The sequence below is a fragment of the Mchenga conophoros genome, linkage group LG3 (assembly GCF_057382185.1).
Source record: "Mchenga conophoros isolate Kocher_MC1m ecotype Shallow Benthic linkage group LG3, M_conophoros_male_GT1.1, whole genome shotgun sequence".
In the NCBI taxonomy this organism is placed as follows: Eukaryota; Metazoa; Chordata; class Actinopteri; order Cichliformes; family Cichlidae; genus Mchenga; species Mchenga conophoros.
In genome coordinates this window covers 68,340,496-68,361,630 of record NC_140528.1, presented here as the reverse complement: position 1 = coordinate 68,361,630, position 21,135 = coordinate 68,340,496, and the positions used below count along the sequence as shown (strand labels likewise).

The 21,135-nt window shown below is 43.7% G+C and overlaps 1 protein-coding gene across 1 annotated transcript in view; it reads right to left on the bottom strand.

Annotated features, from left to right (window-relative positions):
- Positions 1–8,901: 8,901 nt before the first annotated feature.
- Positions 8,902–21,135, bottom strand: part of LOC146580251 (insulin receptor substrate 1-B) — a 54,504-nt gene continuing 42,270 nt past the window's right edge. Inside the window, exon 4 of the mRNA XM_085266901.1 lies at positions 8,902–9,652. Coding sequence (XP_085123027.1) covers positions 9,645–9,652 — 8 coding nt within the window. The 3' untranslated portion in view covers positions 8,902–9,644. The remainder of the gene's footprint in view (positions 9,653–21,135) is intronic.

Here is a 21,135-nt window from a genome sequence, read left to right as displayed (position 1 = left end):
TGCTCGCCTAAAATATTCTCTATCAGTGTGTGTGTGTGTGTGTGTGTGTGTGTGTGTGTGTGTGTGTGTGTGTGGTGTTTTCTTGCAAAGGCTGGCCCTCCCTCCCACTTCTACTGTGAGGGGAATTCTGTACCATGTGTCTGTGGTTTTCAGGGAGCTTTCAAAGAAAATAAAGCACTGAGGCCTCGCAGCCCCTCCTTACTTCCCTCCTCCTTTCTTCTTCTTCCCCTCGTTTCCCCTCACTCACTCCCTCCATGTGGCACTTATTGTTTTTTACAGTTTCCACCTCCCCATTTTTAGTCCAGCCAGCCAGCTCCTGAGTGACAGAGCTAATTTCATACGCATCCTATAACCCAGACAAATCCATAATCACAGCAAACAGTCTCTCACGAGTCGGCTGAGAGGGAGAGTGAGAGCTGGGTGGTGTCGGGAGTAGGAAGGGGAGGGAGGGAAAGACAGAGAAAGGCTTTTTGTTTGGCTATGTACACTATGTGAAAGAGGGGGCGGTGAGGAAAAGGAACTGGAAATACATTAGAAAATGGTTGCGTCGGCTGTGGTGTTTGTGGCTCAGATGGCTTCAGATGTCATGTAGTGGATGGACCCACACACATGGATACCATGACTGTGTGTAAACTTACTTTACTGAGTCTGCAGTGATTAACTTTGCCCTAAGGCTCATATATACATGGAGACAAATACAGGAACGTTGTAGGATTAAGAGAAGCATCTTGCATCTGGCTGTAGTCAAAGGTTTTATTGGCTTATTTATGGTTTAATGTGGCTAACTGTAAGGGGGAATAAGGAAAAAAGAGCATAGCTGTTTCTAACCTCTCATGAAAAGTCCTTTCTTAGTCAAGCTTTCTTGACATATCCTTAAGTAGTGTTCAGGAATAGTTAGAAAGGCTTCTTGAAGGACATTCAAAGCTCTTCTTTGGATGTTTCTGCCTTTTGTTCTGTTCTCTATCGTGCTGATCCCACACTGCTTCAATAATCTTGAGGTCCAGACCAATCCATGACTGATAGTTTTCCACTGTGTGTTTTTGCTACCCAGGTATTGGCATCGTGTGCACTGGGATATTTTGGGATCACCGTCGTGCTGAAAAATTAGGCTGAACCCAAAATTTCAAACTTGGACTCATCACTTCCTGTTGCCACTTGTTGTCAGTCCAGTTCCTGTGTAATCTGGCATACCTTCACCGTTTCTCTGTTTCCCTTCCGCAAGAATGAGAGACTGAACAGATCAACAGAGGAGCAAGACGAATATCTCAGGTCCCGCGTCAGGTCATGCTGTTTTTCTTTTTTTCCTATTTCTTAAGGAAGTGCTTTCCCCCCCCCCTTCTGATACGTTTGGACAGATTCAATAAAGGAAATTGGAGCAAATTGGATGGAAAATGAATGAAAAAGCAGCCAATGTCCAAAGAAAAACAACATTGGAAAGGATTTCAGAAAAGCCTTCAGATGTTTTGCTCGAGAGCACTTTAAAAAACCACATGAAAATCTACCTCCTTGGAAGCAGAATATAAAGAAACGAGGGATGGCTCAAGACTTTTGCACAGTACTGCAATAGAATAAGTGTGAATAATGTTGAGGAATCACTCTTGAAGCATGGAGTAGTGCCCACATCACCGTTCCCACATGTGCTTCTGGAACAAAAGCTTCATCCATGCCCTACATTCATCGAGCTTCCTGTGGACCGCACCATGGAGGAAGTCATAAAGACCGGAAGACTTCCTGTATTGTTGCCAGCATTTAGTGGTACAAAGTGTACATGATGTGCAAGGCCAGAGACTAGTGATGTAAACCTATAAAAATAGATCGCTTAGCCTCATCAAAGGGCCCAAGACGTACATCTGACGGGAGATTTATGCATCTGTTTTCTTTCTGCAGCTTTAAGACCTGTTTTTACTGCGCTCAGCAGATGTGTTGATGCTTTAAAGCAGACTGGAAATCAAACTATTTTAGGAAATGATTTTCACACACACACTCGACGGAGCTTTTAGCATTCTTTCATATATTGAACATCAGATTTCATACCATTCCTTGATTCGTTATAACACTAACTACAACAGCCTTGATTTTACAGAAGCAGACTGTAGTCTAGTACATCATGCAAGCACTCTTTGCTTGCATGCTTAGTGCATGGGATCATTAATGTGCAGTTACATCATTTTTGAGGACTTAAACTGAAGGAATTGTTAACCTGCAACAAACTGAAGTTTCCAAATCCTAGCTTCAATCAAACTGAGCATACACTATATTGCCAAAAGTATTTGCTTGTCCCTCACCCCTTCACGCTTCCTGTTTTTAGTCCATAGGGTTTAATATTATGTTGACCTGGAGGAATGTTTATGGAAATTTTTGATCGTTCTCCCAGAAACGCATTTGTGAGGTCAGATACTGATGTTGGATGAGAAGGTCTGGCTCACAGTTTCTGCTCTAATTCAAACCAAAGGTGTTCTGTCAGGATGAGGTCAGGACTCTGTGCAGGCCAGTCAATGTCTTCCACACCAAACTTGCTGGTCCATGCCATTATGGTCCTTTCTTTGGTGCATTGATGTGCATCCATTCTGGAACAAGAAGAGTCCATCAAAAAATCTGCTGGATTACCAAATAGAGAAGCGTGATTCGTCACTGTAAACAACACGTCTCCACTGCTGTAGAGTCCAGTGGTGGCGTACTTTACGCCACTGCATCCGACACTTTGCGTTGCACTTGGTGATGTAATGCTTGGATGCAGCTGCTCGGCCATGGAAACCCATATAAAATAATATAAATATAGTGCATATTGAGGTTCAAAATAGACTCTTGCACTCAAAAATTGCACCATTAAGTAGCTTTTTTTCCCCTCTGTGGTGTCGATCATATCTGCTATCACTGTGGAAGCTCACCGTAGCATTTTTCTCGAGCACTTTAAAGGATTTATGTACTCTGTGAAAAATCTGACACCGCTGGGAACTCCAGACATAAAGCTCATGTGATGTTCCACATAGGGACTCCTGTGGTTATTTAACTGAATTTGTTCACACGATACTCTGCAGGTATTCCTAATGTTTATACAAGCAGGGTTATAGAGTGTATTTGTGCCACTGTGTATGTATTTGTGCATGTAGGTGTGTTTGTGTAACTGCAACACAGATACAGTATGATGAACACATATACAATAACGAGATTATTGGCAGTCAGACACATCAGGTCCACCCGCTGGCTCATGGCCAGCGCACCTCCCTATGACTGAACTTTGTGTCCTCTTGCTTTGGCTCCCATCCACCATCCGTCTTCTGCTCTCTTTCAGTCGTTTGTCTTCGCCAGGGATGCTGTCACCGTAGCCGAGCCTGGCATCATCGCTGGCTGTCGCCACTACTACCAGATGGCCGCTGTGTCCATTCTCTCCTTATGATGCTCTGCATTTCCGCCTTGTCTTATTTAACTGTAATGAGATTAATTTGAATGAGTTTATCTGCTGTGAGGGCCTCAGAGTGCATCACAAAGATGGTTTGCTTCTTCATTTTTAGTTCACTGATTGTGGATTTCTATAGAAACAGGGACATTCTTTGTGACAGTGCTTAAGGTCACTCAGTAAATCAGGAGCATTGCTTGCCTAAGCACTGAATAGGACCAGAGAAATGACTGAAACTATAATGTACTAGACTATTTTGGTAAATGTCGCATTTCTGATGTGTTTCGGCCTTTCAGGCCACACTACAGAAGAAGCTTCTAAAGGTGTCCTTCCAGGGTCAAGATGATCTGCATTTAAATGTGGACAAGGAAAACATCCTAGGCGTGCACCTTTATCTGCTTTTCTGATGTGACTGTACACCGTGTTGTTATTAGTTGGCTTTTTATGGGCCAACGTTTCTAAATAGTTATGTTCATAGCGCCACCTGTTGCTTTGGCATGCTCTTGACAGCAATTCTTTTTGAAGATTAAAATTTTCTGACCCACACTCATACAGCTCAGCTCAATGTCTTGTTTATTGCATCCAAAAATGAGGCTACGGCATGTTCACGGATCGAGCCCGAATCAGTACTCAACATTTAGCAAATCACAAATGCACAAACAATTGGAGCACAGATTACAAGTTTTACAGTTTTAACACTTTTGTCCTGCACTTCCACCATCTTGGATGGTTAAGTCAGGGTTAGCGGGGGTGCCTCAACTTTCTGATTTGGAAATCTGACTTGATGGGATGTTCTGGTGGAATAGGCTGACTCAGAAGTTGAGATTTCTGATTTTTGAGTATAAATGGTGTGAAGAATTAGTCATGCCCCTACGGCTACCTGTTAAAATTCCCAACTTTGCAGCACAAATGTATGGAAGCTAGTTCACGCCACAGATTTTTCCTCTTTTTTTCCATCCATAAGTCAGAATTACTTAAATTTATTAAGTAAAATTTTGAGGTACAAACTTTAAGAATTAATTACAAAAATAAATTAAAAATTCAGTTGAGGATGCAAAGTTCTGCTTCACATAACTAAACGCCCCCTTCATAATGATATAGGGGATGCACTTGACCATGTTCGCACTTTCTTACCATTCATTTTGTAAATGTGTATGCACTGGACACATCTTGTTTATGGATTCATTATCCTGGCTCCTGCTTGTGTAAACTTGTGTAGACCCTGGGTGTCAAATGTTAGGCCTGGGGGCCAGAATCAGGCCGGCATGCTGGATGAAAAAATATGAAGGAGGGCATAAATTTGGGACTTTTAACCGTATTTTTACATTTTTAAATGGCCTGTATTCGTATAGCGCTTTACTTAGTCCCTAAGGACCCCAAAGCGCTTTACACTACATTTAGTCATCCACCCTTTCACACACACGTTCACACACTGATGATGGCAAGCTACATTGTAGCCACAGCCACCCTGGGGCGCACTGACAGGCGAGGCTGCCGGACACTGGCGCCACCGGGCCCTCTGACCACCAGAGGCAGTAGGCAACGGGTGAAGTGTCTTACCCAAGGACGATTACAAGACGAACTGCCAACTCTTGAGCCACGCTCGCCCACTTTTACAGCTTTTCTTGCAAATAACACAGACAAACACACACACACACACACACACACACATTAATACTACACTAAAGTTGTCAATGATCGGTTTGTTTTCGGTCGTTTCTGTTTTGGCGGCGTCGGGGGGGACTTCTTTGTCTTATATTAACATGTCTCTGATATTAGACGTGTAATCAAACAATTTTAGCTCTTCATAATCAAACACCGAGTTTCACTCGTCTTGCCCACAGTTGTCACAGTTGGCTGACACTTCTGTTTTCAGCTGTATTTTCCAAGACGCATTTACACAAAAAGTGAACTAGCGCCAAAGAGAACTAAAGTGTCAGAAAAAAGCAGCAGTGTAGGTTTCAGTATCCTCAGGTGTGGTTTTAGTGCCTTATTTTAATCTTTGGGGGCTTATGGTTGTCTAAACTAGCCTTAATTTTTATTCATAAAGGGAAGTGAGAGCGTGTGCAGGTGCACGTCTGGTCTCTGCGCGCTCTCATTTCTATTAATTCCTTCTGCCAGCCCGCAATCACACCTGGGCTGGGTTTAGTTACTCATCCATCTGTGGACGAAGACGATACAAGATCCCACACGGGAGCACGGATTTATCGGGCAGAGGAAAGCTTATTTAATAATAAACCCAAGTGCTGAGTGAGAGGGTCGCATTGAATGAGGCAGAGGGAGGCCTTTGAGCGAACACGGTGTTGGTTAAATTCCCGGTCAGACGAGTGATTAACTCCACCGGAGAGCGGCCAAAAAATCCAGTCGACGATCTTATCAATGGAAGTGCATTTTCCTTTCCACAAAACAGCGTGACATCTGCGCTGTGGTCGCAGCCTCATCGAGCGTGTGTGACTCACAAAGTGTGAGAGGCGCATGAGCCCGTCTGCGTCTGTGGCATTTCTCGCAGATGTTCACACTTGCTTCAGACTGTAAATTAAAGCGTCTTCCGCTCGCAGCTCAGTAGCTCCGTTGTTTTTCTGTCATTTTTTCTTTCTTTTCTTTTTACCAAATCATCCCCATTACATCAATCAAAAACCCAGCAGCCAGTCTCAGACACAAAAGAAACCACAAGTCCTTTTAGTCCTTTTGTTGTTTGACTTTTTTTTTAATCCTTTCTAGTCAGATTTTGTTTTTCCTCAAGCAATAGAAGTAAAACTGTCTACATCAATGGCAAATCTCACAATATTCCCCATTCAGTACCATCCCTCGGGGGGAACAGGAGGAATACATACAATTCAGAACAGCAGCAGCAGCACCTTCCTGCACATTTAATGAACACATCTACATCCGCTAACAATGCAATGAATGAAATCATACAGCCGACCTTAAAACTGCCTGAGCGTCTCCCAGAAGGAGTTCAGTTCATGATATGTGGGTGTGACAATCGAGTACGTCGCCACGGGCAGCCGAAGTTGTCCAGGCTGCGGGCAGTTTGACAAGGTAAAAACGTTCATTATGAAGCAAAAATAAAACAAAAAAAGAATAAAATCATCAGATGCTCAGAGCTTGAGGGATGGGGGGCTCTTAATGGCAGGATAATAACGACAGGATTGAAAGCAACTGTGTTTGTGCGCTCTTTCTAAACTCCAAAGTACCATCAAGCATTTGCGTTTTGGCTGAAAACTGCTGAGTTACATTATGAGAACATCTCCAAAAATACCATTAGAAGCTTTTCTACTCATTATCGCGTGTTTGCCTGCGAGTCTGGGGTGGGTAAACACGTGAGATTCATGTGTTCATGAGTCTGTTTTTCATTCTTATTCCTCCCCCCTCTCAATTCTGAATGACTATCCTTTATTACCCGCAGTTTCCTACCAATCAAAAAAGCTCAATTGTTACGCTGTCAACCTCAAAAGTCATGTGACCAGAGGGAAAAAGTTCACGAGCATCCCGAGGCAGGCGGGCAAACACGCGAGTCCAAATTTGCAGCTACACACATACATGTGTAATTAGACGTTAAGTTATTTATTATTTTTCTCCTTCTTGCTGCTGTTTCTGTGCGGCGGCCTTTTCTTCCTCTTCGTGTACTTGTATTTTGTTTAAACCCTCCAGTCAGAGTCACACACAAATTCAAGGTTAAAGCATACGCAAATCTTCACAATGAGCAGACAGCGAGGTGAGATATGTCACGGTTTTCCCCTCGCTGCTAAAGAAAACACCAGGGGAGGGAGAACATAAAAGGTTACATTTTTTCATCCCCCCCAAAACAAAAACAAAGCAATGTGTCCAGACTTGAGAGCTCAAGGTCACCAGAGGAGAACAGCCGCGATTTTTTTGTGTTTTGGCACTGCTGCGATTTAGTCCTCCATTAAGGTCCAACGCTTATGGGCTCAAAGCCACGGCTATCAGTCAAGTCATCGGATAGATCGCTGCCACACCGCACAAACAGAAAAAGTTTTTTCATGAGAACTGTACAGCCAAAAGAGACCCAAAAACAATAAGAGACAAAAATAGTCAGTATACTCTGATAGGATATCTATATTAGTGCTAGTTGCTAAGAGAGAGATATGACAAACAGGCACTTAAGTTCTAATGCATAGCAGAGATTGAAGCAAGAGCCTAGACAGAAAAGAAGGACTTGGGGCCAAAGCAAAGTGAAAACACCTCTTAAAATGTTTGGTGAACAAACTGCAGTTTTTTTCATACCGATGAAATGAGAACTGATCCCTGCTCAGCTGCTAAAAAGCAGTGTGCTGACGGCTACAAAGCTAGCATCAGCATGGCTATTGACAGGGCCTCTGTCCTCAGCTGTGTGCACTGTATGCTATTTAGCATCCTGAGATGAAGGGGATTAAGTGAGACACAAGTGTCTGGAGCCAGTAGCTCTAATGGGATTGCTTAGCAGTATATTTGGGGAGGGGGGGTCTAACCCTGAGCTGTGGTCAGCAGGACGGCGAATTTACGCCCTGGCACAATGCTAATATGTTAATCTGATCTAGCTGGTTTTAACTAGCTAGCAGGCAACTGTACTCCCTGCTACAAGTGTCTTTTGTTTGAGGCCTGTGCGCTCAATACTTATGGCTCACCGAACAGCGAAAGTATGCAGTGAAGAAGATATCAGGAGCAGAAAAATTTGAATTTTGAAGAGTAAAATCGACGCATAATATTTAACAGTACGCTAACAGCAGCTATGCTAGTATTTCTCACAGTAGAAAGGAAGGCTAGCAGATTGCTAGTACTTTAGGTCTCAGTCAGACAAACCTAGTGGCTTGCTAGCGACCATTTAGCAGCTACTGGTTGCTAGGTTAAAATATTTATTCCTCAACCAGTTGCGAGTCATTGCTAGAGGCTGCTGGCAGTTGCTGTGAAACTGATTGCAAAAGCTCCATACTCAAATGGTTGGAGACTAGTTAGTAACCCCGTTGCAACCACCGTTTTCTAAGGAAAAATGGGTATTACACGACTCTGAAATTGGTCACAAAAAGGTGTTTTTATTGCTGCATCAAAAACATTGTGATTGCTTTGCTTGCTAGAGGCTGCAAGAAGAAATGCTGTCCGCTAACACTTTCCATCTCTTCACCAAGCAACTGTGAAACTGTAAGAAAAAATTGGAAATGGAGAACTGTTTGCCTTCAAAACAGGTTGCAACTTTTGAAACGTGTTGGTTTATGGTTTGCTTGGGAGAGTAAGCGGTGAGTGTTTGCAGACAAGTCTGCATCTTCCTTGCAAACTACAAGTGACTGCAGCAACCTGCCGGCAACCACAGCAATGACAAGAAGGTGCAGTTTTTGGTGCAGTGATTTCCTCTAGCAACAATTCGCTGGGGAATACTAACTTTTTCCCTAGCAACCAGAAGTTGCCAGGAGGTTGCCGACTGGTCTCTAGGCTTGTGGCTCTGAGGACTTAGTGAAATTTCTGCGTTCATGTCATATTTATTGTGTACAATCTCCCCCCCCCCCCCCGTTTCATTTTATTTCAACATTCCAGTTAGGACTGTCAACATGTTTTTCTTGATTTTACCCATCTTGGAAGACTCACATCAAGGAATATGAACTGAAACCTAAAGACATAGTGTCTATAATGTTTTTCAGCCACATACGAGCAACTCTAATCACAAAGCTGACGATCGCTGTGCACACACAGCAAACCTTCAAACCTTCCATACTTTATGACATGAATGCAGTAAAAGCTCACACCAGTGCTCCCCACTTTTGTTTTTAGAACTACATTAAATCAAGCTTGGAAAGAAAAACAACAAAAAACACCCCACAAAGCTTCACTGAAATTCTCTGGAAAATGGCTACAATCTGAAAATGAGGCACTTTTTGAGCAGATGTACAATTCCACACATTTTTCTTTTTCATCAACCGTTGTATTCTTTATAATTGGAGCTCTTCCAATTAGGAAAAAAGAAAAGAAAAAGAAAACACTGTTCTCCATTTTTGTACCCTCCTCTGACGGGTTTCACTCAAGGAATGAGAGCAGCAAATAGCTTTTTAAGAATGTCATTTGGCACACATCCCTGTTGGTTTCCACAACCAACTAGATGAAAGCGAAGAGGAAAAAAAAAAGAAAAGAAGTTTTCCATCAGTCTCTGACAAAGTGCTTGAGGACCGTGTCCGATCCAGCTGCTCTCTCGATGCGATAGGTTGCCACAAAATGAAGAGGCGGAGCCTTTGTTTTCCCCAGGGACGATTCACCGACATCAGCACTCTAGAAGAAAAGCCAGAGAAGAGAGGTTTGATTACAAATCGTATAAACACACCTCAGATATGAAGAAGATGAAAGAAATGTTATGTAAACAAAGTGTCTCCACCTTATCTGGTTAATATGTAATGTGTGATATCAGTTCTGGAACACGCTGACCCTAAAACGAACAACTTGAATACGTAGTGCGGCTAAACGGGCTGGAAGAAAGACTCAGACAGGAAGAAGGAGATAAAGGGAACAGCAGGGAGGGAGAAAGTGAGGACACCTATGGCTACAGGCAACTGTGTGTGTGAGAGTGTGTGTGTGCGCACAAGCCCGTACGTGGGAAAACAGAGTTCTAGATCCCATGTTGCATTTTCCTGAGCACATGCCCCAAATGTGAGCACACAGGTATGTGGGAAAATGTCACTGCTGCAGTTATTCAAAATGTCAAGTCTGAAAAGTAGTCATGGCTTCTTTTTCTTTTTTTTCTTTTTTTTTTTGCGTTGTTGGAAGGATTAGCTGCATAATTCTGCTCCACAGTAGAGACAGCAGCAGAATCACATGACATCCAGAGCCATCTGTCAGTCTTGGGTCCTCTGTGCCGTGTCATGTTAGGTTACCCTGGTCACAGCTTTAGTAGTCAGTGTACAGCGATGATTGCAGTGCAGAAGTGAGCTAAAATTGTTTTTATACAAGGGGGAGTCTGCACCCTCTATCCACTTACTACTACAAATGGTACCACTGGTGCAAAAGAAATTGGTATACGGCTCGAGAAGAATGGCACCACAGCGCTTAGCACTGATGCCACGTATCAGGAACACTGCAGCTCTAGCAGGTCTGTGTATTGTGTGGGTGTGTCTTATGTCATCCAGGTTTGTGATCTGTTAGGGGGGGCGTGTCCTGGGTCTGCCCCAGGGGCCTCCTCCCGGAGGGGCATGCCCAGAACACCTCGCCCAGGAGTCATCCTTATCAGATGCCAGAACCACCTCAGCTGGCTCCTTTTGGTGTGGCGGAGCAGCGGCTCTACTCCGAGCCCCTCGCGGATGGCCAAACTCCTCAACCTATCTCTAAAGGAGACGTCAGCCACCCTTCGAAGGAAGCCCATTTCTGCCGCCGGTACCTGCAATCTCGCTCTTTCGGTCAATACCCAAAGCTTGTGACGATAGGTGAGGGTAGGGACGCAGATTGACTGGTAAATTGAGAGGTTCGCTTTTACGCACAAGCTCTTCGCCACGACGGACCGGTACAGCATCCGCATCATGCAGCCATAGAACCAATCCGTCTGTTGATCTCCCGCTCCCTTTTCCCATCACTCGTGAACAAGACCCCAAGATGCTTAAACTCCTCCAGTTGGGGCAGGAACTCGTCCCTGACCAGGAGTGAGTACTCCACCCTTTTCCAGCTGAGGACCATGGCCTCAGATTTGTATGTTGCATCTGAAATATTTAAGCTGAATAAAGTTTTAAGATAGTAATCATTCAAATGACAATTAAAGCTGGATCTTTAGTTAGCAATTTGCAGTGATGTGGTGGCCTGGAGACGATAGAAACTGAATGAGTTTTTGCAACTTCAAATGACATAGCTGCCGGTGACACGGGAACAAAGACGAGCTTTGCTCAACTTAGAGGAGAGTAGCTGAAGTAACTACCAATGAGAGTAAAAATATAATTGACATGTGACCTGGAAGTAAACTGGTAACTTGTGTTACCTAGGCAACTGGAGCCTGGATTATCAGTATGTGACCGGCCTTAAGATGCAAAGTGATGTGCAAGTTTGCACATTGCAATTTTAACTTATTGTATTTTATGACTATTGCTTCTTTTATTAATTTTGTTCTTTTGTAAGGTGACCTTGGGTTTTTCAAAGGCGCCCTCAAATAAAATGTATTATTATTATTATTAAGTGAACAGCTTCCACTGGGATACAGGTCAAGGATAAGTAGTTCCTCCATTGTTAAAAGTATTTATGTACACAATCTTATCTTTTTCTTCTTTTGTTATTTTTTGATGGAGATCCAATCTCTTTATGGTCACGATTCACCTCTTAGCAGGTTAGCTTGGTTCAAGGCTTAAAACTCTGTGAGGGTTTTCTGAAACCTCAGTGGAGAAAATGGACCAACCAGTCAGGATGCAGGATGAAAAGAATCAGAAAACACTGGCTGACTCAACACTGCACAGTCTGACAGGCCTCCGGACTGATGTTGTGCAGTCTGACATTGATTGCATTAGACACATATAACTCGGTTAGATGTGCAATTATTCCTTCAAGATTTCAGTTTTCCCGTGGTGTGTATGGACCTTCAAACCAGATGTCAGGTTGTTGTATTGTGGAGTAGATAACAACCGAGTACAGGCTAACTGCTTTAAAGGTCTTGTGTGTTGTAAATAATCAATGAATGCAAGATGCGAACCACAGCTCCTGCACCTTGTACTGGAAGCACAATTATGACGACCATAAAGGTCAGTAAGTGCCCTCTAAACTGGTTCAGTCAAATGTGGTGACTCACACTGAAGGCACTTAAGCCGCCGAGTGCCAAAATAACCAAAGCACAAGGCTAGTAAAGAGGACAGGCTCAGAGAGAGTTCCCAGTCTCTTTTCTTAAAATTAAAAAAAATTAAAAAATTCCCTTGACTCTCTAATTGCAATTGAGGGTACTCTGTATTTACACCCCCTCCCTCTCTCTGTCTTCCCCCCAGCTTGTCTTCTTCCTGGTGCAGTGAGCTATATTTAGCGTGCCTCAGCACAGACGGTGCCCGCCAGCCGGCCAAGCCGTGACGGCCTAAATCAGAGCGGAGCAGCTCGAAAAGCAGCAACATAACCGAGCTATCCGGCATGAGAATCCAGAGCAGGGTGTCGCTACACGTTCTTGTTAGTGCTGCAGCTCTGCCATGGATACACACATGCAAACTCTGGGAGATGCTGTAATTGCGCAGATGACATTCACTTAATAACGACCTTTCCTCTGCACAGACGTGGCAAATTATACAGGAAAAAAAATGTGAAACAGCTGTCTACACATACAGCCTTTTATACGCGGCTACATGTGCAGTGCTTCCTCTCCTGGTCACACTAATCAGATATCTTATTTTCCCCAGGCTGCCCCATGCCGTCGCCTTGGACGTGTTAATCGATCTCATCCACTTCCTAGCATCGTTTCTCCATCTGTTGGCTAATCAATAGGATAATGACCACGGTGGCGATTGTGTGAGTGTGTGTGGCTCTCTTTCACTATTCTCCCAGACTGTTTAAATCAAGAGGTTAGACAAGGCTATCTGCCTCCAGAGTACAGTGTCTAGCCAATAACTGTTCTCTAGCCGCCTGTGTGTCAGAAAGTGTGTGTGTAATTAGGAGAGTCTGGGTCTATGTGATGTCTCAATCGAGGGCTGGCTAAAATTGAAAGCCACCCTGTTCTCCTGTCGTAAATCGACTGTGTCAGTCTGTCATTTTCATGCCGCCCCGGCTCCCACAAGACACGGAGGCTGCTCCCAGCAACGTGATGTGAGTCACTGAGTGCACTGGTCACTTGGTTTGGTTTAAATCATATTTTATGCTAAAGGAAATTGGCCAGACCCGCGCTAGAGTCCATCATGTGTTTACAATCAATGGAAAGTGGCGCTGGTTGAAAAACAGACTGTACAAAAAGAGCATTGTCAGTGTCACCGTCTTCATGAGAGCAAGACACATGTGCACTAGATGGATCTATGAACTTCACACAGGAACAGATGAATGTAAAATCACCAGAAAGCATCAATGCTCGTCACTGCATCTCATCCTTCTGTGAGCATCTCATAGGTCGCAGAGCAGAAAATGTACAAATCCGTTCTTACTGAATGCCTCGAGCGTGCTGCGATCTCTTTGTGCAAGACAGCAAATTCCTTGCAACTCCAAAAGTAGCCAAGAAGCCACGACCTTTGACCTACACATTGCAAAAAGCCAAGAATATTCTTCTGGAGATCATTAAAGTCTTTTCAAATGAGAGAATCTCTTGAGGGTTTTTCCACGATGGATGCAATTTTTCAAGCCAGCGACTTGAGCTCCCGAAATCCTTCTGCACTGTTATTATACTTGATTCCATTAAATCATCTATCCTGCAGGCAAGGCGAGCAGCTAAGAGGCGAAACGGCGCAACATGAGCCGGGATCCAGCGTCAAAGACAGCTGCGTATACACGGATAGACGGAAACTGGCAGGCTGAACCGACAGGACAGCTCCCGTGTCACCTCATTTTATTTCTTCCAGCGACGCCAGAAAGTCTGTCAGTTATAAGGATTTAATGTTTGCACTCTGACCACAGCGTCTGATTTCACCGTACTTATTTGTTAGTCATGAATTTGGCGCGCATGTGGATGACGGTTTGGTAAAAGTAATACTGCAACCAAAATCTTCCTCTGAGCATCTAATGCTTGGCTCGTGGGGGCTTCAGAGGTGGGTGTGGGAAAATATAAATACATAAAAAAATCTGAAAATGGCTTCTTCATTGTGGGTGGCAGCTGCAACCAGCTCGTCTTACAAGAACTGCTAAAGATACTACCGTTGCCATTTTAAACATTCAATGCAAGCACACTGTGGTCATTTTTGCACAGAAAAGAACAAATGGAAGAGTTATACGGAAGACCAACAGTGCCCGAATTGGAAAATAAAAAAATACCTACAGTAGAAATGTAGAAAGAAATACAGAAACAAAAACATTTACTACAATACACAAATGTTCTGTCTGTTCTTGAACTCCTTGTTCAATCAGGAGTTGAGCAACCAAACTCATCACGCCCAAATATTTTAGGCCGCTACAGGTTCTTATCTAATCACATGCCTTGCAACCGCCTAATAATTGATTAAAATCACAAACCAAACATTACTGTACCATTGGCCAGGCCAGGTTTCCAGTGCCTCTACTCCAAACCCCTCTCAGATGGCTGAGCTCCTCACCCCTTCTCCAAGGTAGATGCCAGCCATCCTTTGGAAAAAGCTCATTTCTTCCGCTGTCAGTTTTTGTCATTTCTTAAAATAAATTAAAAATTATTGGCTAGATTTTTCCCCCCAAATTTTTCATTTGATTTAAATCCTAATACTAATTGTTTTGTTCAATAACTTGTTATTCTGGCATTTTTGGGCCTCCGTACACTAAGAACACTAATTTCCTCCTCCTTTCTTTGAAGTCAAAACGAGAAAATGCAAAGGCGTTAAAACCGGTTTCAAACAGCCACATTTTAACCTCATCTGAACTGAGCTCTTGTATATTTCAGTTTTCTGAGATATTTGGAATCACTTAGACCTGATAAGTATAAAAACTAAGCATCATCTTTGAACAGAAAGTCATCCTTTTTTAAAAGTATGTCTTGAAATGGGGTTTATTTGACAGCAAAAGACAATAAAGTCACCACTGTACAGGTATATGGTGCCGAAAAGGCAAAATACAAAGTACCCATATGAGGACACACAATATATGAGAGCTGTTCAGGTAAAGAACAAGTAGCCGAGTTAAACACCAAAGAGTAATTCAAACACTAGTGTAAAGTAGTGTTTGAATCACACATGTGACAGACATGTGCACAGCCGTTTTGGAGTCTACAGGAAACAGTCGACAGATATTTCTGGTGGAGTACTCACACCAGTTTTTGACTGAATCCTTTGAGCTGTTGCCAACAACCAGAAAATAGGTTGAAGAGATTTGTAGAAAGGCAAAAATAATTCTTTATCTCCTGATTACATCCAGAATCAGATCTCAAGCCCGTCCCCATCGTATTTAATAGTCTGCATAAACTCAGTAAGTCAGGTGAGTACAATAAGATGGTCACCAGTAGGCCACGTCATTAAAACTCTCTTTAGGAGTGGCCCTAGCTAGGAGACTGTGGTGCCCTGAGCAATTCCTTGAGAAATTTATGGTTTTTGTGAAGCTGTTCTGCTGCATTTTTTGCAGTGCAGCAGAGGGGGGGGGGGGGGCTTATCCCAATGGGGAAGTTGCTGCTGTTTATGAGGCGGTTGCACATGGCCCGCAAAAACGCTCATGTAGGAGTTTTAAGTAACATCCCCATTAAATGGTTTTAATGTCGTGGCTGATTGAGTTACAGCACAAAACGTTACATTTTCTGCACATGCTGTTCGGTACAAACAGAGTGGGAAGGTTTTCCTGGGAAAAACTCTTCTGAGACTAAGACAGCATCTCGTGTTCACCAAAACACGATTTGAAATCAGTATGCTCCAGAACGAGCACCTCCACGCGATGCTTAACCACCTTTGAAATAATGAGAATTAAGGCGCTAACCATCCATCTTTAATCAAAGCTTTTTATCACCTGAAGACATCTCTTCATTTGAATACAACATTTTCCTTTTATGCTCAGCTGTAAATTTCCATGCGTTACATCCGTGCAGCTGACAGCGGCGAGCAGACTGCGTGGTGCTGAAAGACGAGTTGACGCTTATTGCATTTTCATGCCTGCCCCTTCTGTAGCTCTGCCGCCGTCAATCACGCCTCCAGCAGCTCGTAGCATAGCTGCTGTAGCTATTTAACCAGGTGTGCGAGAGGGTAAGGTATATATACACAAAAAAGGTTATGAGATGAGTGCGAAAAGCTATAGCACTCTTTAAATGGTATTAAAAGCTAAATGCTTATTAAAGGTGGTAATTTGTTCCTATATTCTGTGAGGTTCAGAGACAGGCCTGTATAAGGCTCCAGAGACTTTCCATTATGCAGCAGCGCAGTGGGAAAGCCTGAGTGGGCGTGTTACAGCACAGGAATGTGTGGGGACAGGAAGAGATGGACAGAGACAGAGCAGCACTGCAGAGTCAGGGGGAGAAGAACATCCACTGTCCTGTCCCATGTGCCGCTTCGCATCCGAGTATTTTTAGCTCATCCTTGAACAATATCCGAACAAGTAGTTTGTTATGCCGCCAGGCCAACATGCTGGCCTTTGCACACTACAGCTTTCTCATCACCTGAGAAATATACTGGGACAAAAATCTTCTGTTTCATCACGTCACACCTTCGCTATTTCAACACCTGCCTCAAACAAACGACAGTGAGCTTCTGAACTTTGCACTCAGCCTCGAGATCACACCTTGAACTCGTTCCCTGTACGATTCTGAATTTTGAGATCTCACTTCTGGCTTTTAAAGCTCTTCATAGCCTCTGGTGTACGACCTCCCTGATCTTTTAGTCACATATAAGCCCATGTCAGCATTCACAGCCCAAAAACTAAGGAAGGAGATGCCCGAGGAAATCAGGTCTACAGAGTCAGTGGCTGCCTATGTGCAGCCCAAACGCTTTAGTGAGAATACACAAGCGTCTGTTTCACAGGGTGGCTTAAACCTTTTCATAGAAAATCAGTGTCAACAAGTAAAGCTGATTACTGGCTGCTTTCTTCCTGATCTAGACGCTCAGTGATCTGCAGAAACCCAGACGTTAATAAAGTATAAAGAGAGAGAAAATAACAGCAACTCCTGCAATGAATGGACAACGCCAAAAAGCTAAAAAAAAATACAACAGATCATCACCATCTTATTAAATGCATCTTGTATCTCAGCACCAGAGCAGTAAAGACAAGTCAGTCACTAAGAACTGGACACATCTGCTTACGCTTCTGTCAGTTAAGTTTGAGACACTTTTTCTCAGGCCATCCATCCATCACAGGGTCACAGTCTAAAGTCTATCCCAGCAATCATGGGGAGGTGAGGGGATTCAAACCTGGGCCCATCTTTCTGTGAAGTGATGGTGCTAACCACTGTGCCACTTTTTGCCTATTTCAAGTCATTATACATTGATTATTGCTGGGTTTGGACAGAAAAATTGCATCTAAACATGTTATCTTGACCTCTGGAGATTGTTTGCTGTTAATTAGTAAACAAATTTCAATTCAATTTCATTTACACAGCACAAAATCACAACAGTCGCCTCAAGGCCCCCTATATTGTAAGATGAAGACCCTATAATAATACAGAGAAAACCCCAACGATCAAACAACAATCTTTGAGCATGCATTTGGCGACAGTGAGAAGGACAAACTCCTTTTTAAAAGGAAGAAACCTCTGAACCAGGATCAGGGAGGGGAAGTCAAGACTGGATGGTGGTGATGGGAGGGAGACAACACAAAAGGCACACTGTGGATGAGAGCCAGGGAATAATAATAACTATTGACTAAACACAGAGTGGTGCATGAAGACACAAAAAGACGCTGCCTCCATGTAGTTTACCCATAAATAGAAATAACCACCAAAGGTCACAATTAGTCTTTTTATTGCAACAACAAACCAGTCCGGGCCTGTGCGAGTTGCTTCTTAACCTTTGACCAACTTTTAAAAAAGTGTATTAATTTTTCCAAACAGCTCATGCTGCAGACATCAGTGTGTTGTAACCAGATGATCCCACTGTAGGTCCAAACGTCGGATTCCCCTCAGGGCATCCGAGGATTTTCCTAACTGTTGAAATGAGTGACTTTAAAAAAAAAAAATAGAAAGAAAAAACAACCACTGCAGAGAAACTCGAACCCAGTTTGAGCAGAAACTTCCTGCCATTGCTCCAAATGCAGCGTTTAAACTGTGTAACAGAAACTGGCAACCGTAGTGAAATCTGACATGGGACGTCCTGTCCCTGGAGAGCGCAGACACAGCGAAAGCCAACGGGACCAAAGGGTTTTTGTGGACGTTATCTCATTCATTCTCCCACTCTCACTCACACACATACGCACACACAGTCACTGTCTGCTGATTCAGACCGGCGATTTCTCTCCGTCTTTGTGTCGTGCCGCTCCACCAGTTCTGCCACTTTCTACTAATGCCGATGGCCCCACTGAGCATTGACACACACACACGTATGCACACACATGACGGTGGCATCCTGAGTGAAGTGATATACTGAGTGATAACATGAGCAGGTGGGATCCTCTCTTCCGTGTAAGGCCTTTCCCAGAATGCCAGCGAACAGCTTGCTCCGGTTCTCCGATGTGGACGGACAAACGAAGTGAAACACAAGAAGCTGTTGCACCATCTTGAAGTAAAGCCGCCGAGCTGCTGCTGAGACATTTGTGTCTTTTCTTGCTTCGCTGTGACAGAACAGCAAAATTCAGCCAAAGTGTTTTTTTGGCACATCAGTGAAGAAGATGTAAAAGGAAGGAAATCTTCTTTATTAGTCTTCACATCACATCACTGGATCAAGAAATTCATTGTAAAGCCGACTAAGGCTGGTAGTTGAACCAAAAGTGCTGCAAACATGAACATGATAATGTTAATGTTCATCCCACAGCCCACATGTGCATCTGGAGCAGAAATATAGGGAAATGCATTAACACGAATACTCTCAGCGGCCACTTTACTCGGGTCTTTAATCCTTTATGTCAAAGATTCAACAAGGTGCTGGACACATCTTTGGAGATTTTGGTCCATATTGACATGATAGCTGTAAAAGTCTGCAACAATACTCAGGCTGGCTGTGGTGCTTAAATGATGGTCAGGTGTTACTAAGGGACACAAAGTTTGCCAAGAAAATATCCCCCATACCATCACACCAGCAGCAGCCTGAACCGTTGATACAAGGCAGGATGGATCCATGCTTTCAGTTTTGTTTTGCACTAAATTTGGATACCATCATCTGAATGTCGCAGCAGAAATCGAGACTCAGACCGAGCATCGTTTCTCCAATCTTCTGTTGTCCAGTTCTGTTGAGCCTGTGTAAAATTGTAGCCCCACTTTCCTGTTGTTACAGGAGTAAGTACAGAAGCTAATTGTTCTGGTTTTCCATTCTGCAACTTTAATGTTTTATAATCAGTGTAACCACTTAGCTGCTGCAGGCTGTGCCTGCTTTTATTTTAATAAACAGTGGCCTTTTCCTAATAAATTTGCCATATCAGCTCAGGTGCCAACATGTCAGTGTGGTATTTACAAAATGTTCCACCCTCAAGATATACTGACTCTTCTATTGCAGCTGGCTTGAGTTATTATTAATTGCAAAAATGTTGTAAAAAAAAAAAAAAAGAGATTGTATAAACAATAAAAAAAAGAAAGAAAGGTTTGCTATAGTTGAGATGACTCTCAATTAAAGCCTTCACTTCCCGGTGCCATCTCGGTCAGTTCCTCTATAGGTCTTCATCACCTCATAGGAGTGCTCTGCTGTGACAGAGGACCCAGAGAAGAACTCATGAACCTTTGGATCATTAAAATGACAAAAAAAGGGGTTGACAGTGTGGAATCTGGAGTTCAGTTTGGAAATCGTGTCCCGTGTGTTTGGAAACTGATGCCAATCTGTGTTTCACAGTGCCTCCGTGTGTGTCTGTGTGTGTTCATGACAGCTCCTGGCCTCTGCTCCAATCTGATGATGAATTGTGTAATTATTAATAGAGACGCCTCTGCCGCTTCATACAGCAACAGCTCTGCTGGTTTTAAGTTACTATGTGCAGCTTTATTGAAAGAAGTGCAGCTCTGTGTGACTGCATATATATGCGTGTGCAAACACCGAGGACGAGTGTGATCGAATGTGCAGGCATGCACGTGAGAGCGTAGGTGTGTGTGTGTGTGTGTGTGTGTGTGTGTGTGTTTGTGTGTATGTGTGTGTGTGTGTGTGTGTGAGAGAGACTGTGGGTAGACAGCAGACTTGGCCAACATGCACAGCAAATATTTATCTAAGAACCTTCTGGACTCTCCACTACTGACACTTGCCATCGCCTCATCTCCACAAGAGGAAACGCCTCCTCTCCTTCTGCCCTACCTGCTCCCCATTATACACTGAACAAAAATATAAACGCAACACTTTTGTTTTTGCTCCCATTCCCCATGGGATGGACGTAGAGACCTAAAATTCATTCCAGATACACAATATAACCATCCCTCCCAAACAGTGGTCACAAATCAGTCCAAATGTGTGGTAGTGGGCACATCTGCTATATTGAGATAATCCATCCCACCTCACAGGTGTGCCACATCAGGATGCTGATCTGACATCATGAGTAGTGCACAGGTGTACCTCAGACTGCCCACAACAAAAGGCCACCCTGGAATGTGCAGTTTTGTCTCACAGCAAAATGCCACAGATGCCACAAGCAATGAGGGAGCGTGCAATTGGCATGCTGACAGCAGGAATGTCAACCAGATCTGTCGCCCGTGCATTGAATGTTCATTTCTCAACCACAGGCGTTTCAGAGAATATGGCAGCACATCCAACCGGCCTCACAACCGCAGACCTCGTGTAACCACACCAGCCCAGGACCTCCACATCCAGCAGGTTCACCTCCAAGATCGTCTGAGACCAGCCACCCAGACAGCTGCTGGAACAATTGGTTTGCACAACCAAACAATTTCTGCACAAACTGTCAGAAACCGTCTCAGGGACGCTCAACTGCATGCCCGTCGTCCTCATCGGGGTCTTGACCTGACTCCAGCTCGTCGCCGTAACAGACTTGTGTGGGCAAATGCTCACATTCGATGGCGTCTGGCACGTTGGAGAGGTGTGCGCTTCACGGATGAATCGTGGTTCACATTGTTCAGGGCAGATGGCAGCTGAGAATGTCCCAGTTCTTGC